Source organism: Anarrhichthys ocellatus, unplaced genomic scaffold (assembly GCF_004355925.1).
Source record: "Anarrhichthys ocellatus isolate YVR2014 unplaced genomic scaffold, GSC_Weel_1.0 scaffold1, whole genome shotgun sequence".
Taxonomy (NCBI): Eukaryota; Metazoa; Chordata; class Actinopteri; order Perciformes; family Anarhichadidae; genus Anarrhichthys; species Anarrhichthys ocellatus.
The window spans coordinates 13,147,319-13,149,431 of NW_022280031.1; the positions used below are offsets into that span (position 1 = coordinate 13,147,319).

The 2,113-nt window shown below is 42.5% G+C and overlaps 1 protein-coding gene across 1 annotated transcript in view; it reads left to right on the forward strand.

The window, feature by feature from the left end:
* stimate (STIM activating enhance) overlaps positions 1 to 2,032 on the forward strand; it is a 15,854-nt gene extending 13,822 nt beyond the window's left edge. The window contains exon 8 of the mRNA XM_031846429.1: positions 510 to 2,032. Within this exon, the coding sequence (XP_031702289.1) occupies positions 510 to 626 (117 nt within the window). The 3' untranslated portion in view covers positions 627 to 2,032. The remainder of the gene's footprint in view (positions 1 to 509) is intronic.
* The last annotated feature ends 81 nt before the right edge of the window (positions 2,033 to 2,113 follow it).

Sequence of the window (2,113 nt, forward strand, 5' to 3'; positions counted from 1 at the left end):
TATGTATGTATATGTATGTATATGTATATGTATGTATATGTATGTATATATATGTATATGTATATGTATATATGTATATATATGTACAATAATACTCATCCAATGCCAGCTCACATTGTTTCACTGCTATGAATTTCAGGAGACGTTCGACTTAATGGAGGTGAAAAACTAAATAGCTGGACCCTTTTATTAATCACAGCAAAGTCCTGTAGTTTTACGTCACATCCTCAGTGCAAGTGGAGAAAATCATGTTGTGTCTTTCAGAAGCTCCTCTGTGCCGCTTCTCCTTCCCCCATTATAATCCAGTGTCTGAGGATTAAGGATGTACCTGTGATTCGTGTTACAACATTCAGCCATTTAAAGCTGAATATTTTTACCAACCAACCACAATTTTGCAAAGATTAGGCCTTTTTTTTGTGGTCTATTTTTGTGAAATGCAGTCTGCCTTTCTAGTGGTACCATGAGCCTGTCTGCCTACTATGTGTCTGTTTCTCTCTCATGTTTTGCAGATCCTTTTCTCAGCAGACGATGAGATGGACGAGTCCGATGAAGACGATGTCCGACGGCTCACCGGCCTGAAGACGGTGAAGAAGAAGAAGAAGCTTCGCATGGGGATCCCCGTTTGACCCGTGTGCCTCGCTGAACTGCTACGATCACATTTCCTCCGGTAGCTGTCGTCCTCCCACACAAACGTTCCCCTCACCTCCACAGATCCAGTGTCAGCGTTGGGAGTTGACCCAATCTTTTCACACATAGGATGACAGAAGAACTGAAGTCCTTTTATTGTTGACTCCTGGAGGACTTCTGCATAAACTAGAGTCTAGCGTGGGAATTTATTTAACACACTGGGAGATATTGTTTTTGGTTAACCAGGTTACATCGGATCACTCCTTGGCTGAGTGTTTTAAAAGAATGGGGAAGAGAATCCCACCATGAACAAACATAACATTGTTAAATCCTTCATGTATGCATAATAGGAAAAACCTTAACACTGGTCTAATACTGTTTGGACTCTTGGTGGCAGTGTGTACCGGGGGGCAATGGTCCAGGATCAGTGACGAATCTAAATGGCCACAACAGAACCAAACAGCATGCAAACAAAACTGTTCAATGGGTTTGTTACATGTGACAGTCCAACGTGTCCTCTGAAGTGATTGTATTCCTGATGTAGATTCCATTTAAACTTTGTGTGTGTGTGTGTGTGTGTGTGTGTGTGTGTGTGTGTGTGTGTGTACAGACACGCCTCTAATTTAGATAGGCATCACGTCAGAGTGCTTGAATCACTGTATTGATGCAACTCCGAACACTTTCCAGTTACACACTGAACTACATATCTTGTGTTGTACTGTTGCTCATGTCAAAGGGAGCACATTAACGCCTGCAGCAACCTTCCGTTTGTATCTCCTGTCCTTTCAACTGTCAAACCTGCAGGACTACAAGTACCACAATGCAACATCCGTCTAATATCAGCTCCGCATGTGTCGTCTCGTCTGTAGACTCAAGACTGCCGTCTCCGTTTGTTGGTGACTGTTTTACTGATGTGCTCTGATCGTGTGTTCTTTGTCTCTGAATGTCTTTTGTCTCATAAGTTGTCGGGTTGTTTTTTTTAATGGTGTGTTTTATTTTTGGGCCAAAAAGGTGACTATGCTTCTTCCAAAAGTGTTCTTTATTCCTGAACTCCAACAGGGAGAGTAGATATGCACAAGTTCCAATTCATCACTGCTTTCACCATTCCTTTTGTGTTTGTGTGATTTTATTTTTGTAACAATAATGTGCCTGAGTGAAATTACCAGCAGGTGTTTTTTTCTTTTTTTCTTGGTTTGATATATATTTTTGGGACTGTTTTATCCAGAGCTCCAGATGTGCAGGCATGAAGCAGCATTCAGCTGGCTCTGATGTTAAGAATGTGACATGCAAAGACCTCGAAACTGTTAAGTGACTGTGGACCAGACAGTCGGGGGAAAGGGTGTGTGTGTGTGTGTGTGTGTGTGTGTGTGTGTGTGTGTGTGTGTGTGTGTGTGTGTGTGTGTGTGTGTGTGTGTGTGTGTGTGTGTGTGTGTGTGTGTGTGTGTGTGTGTGTGTGTGTGTGTGTGTGTGTGTGTGTGTGTGTGTG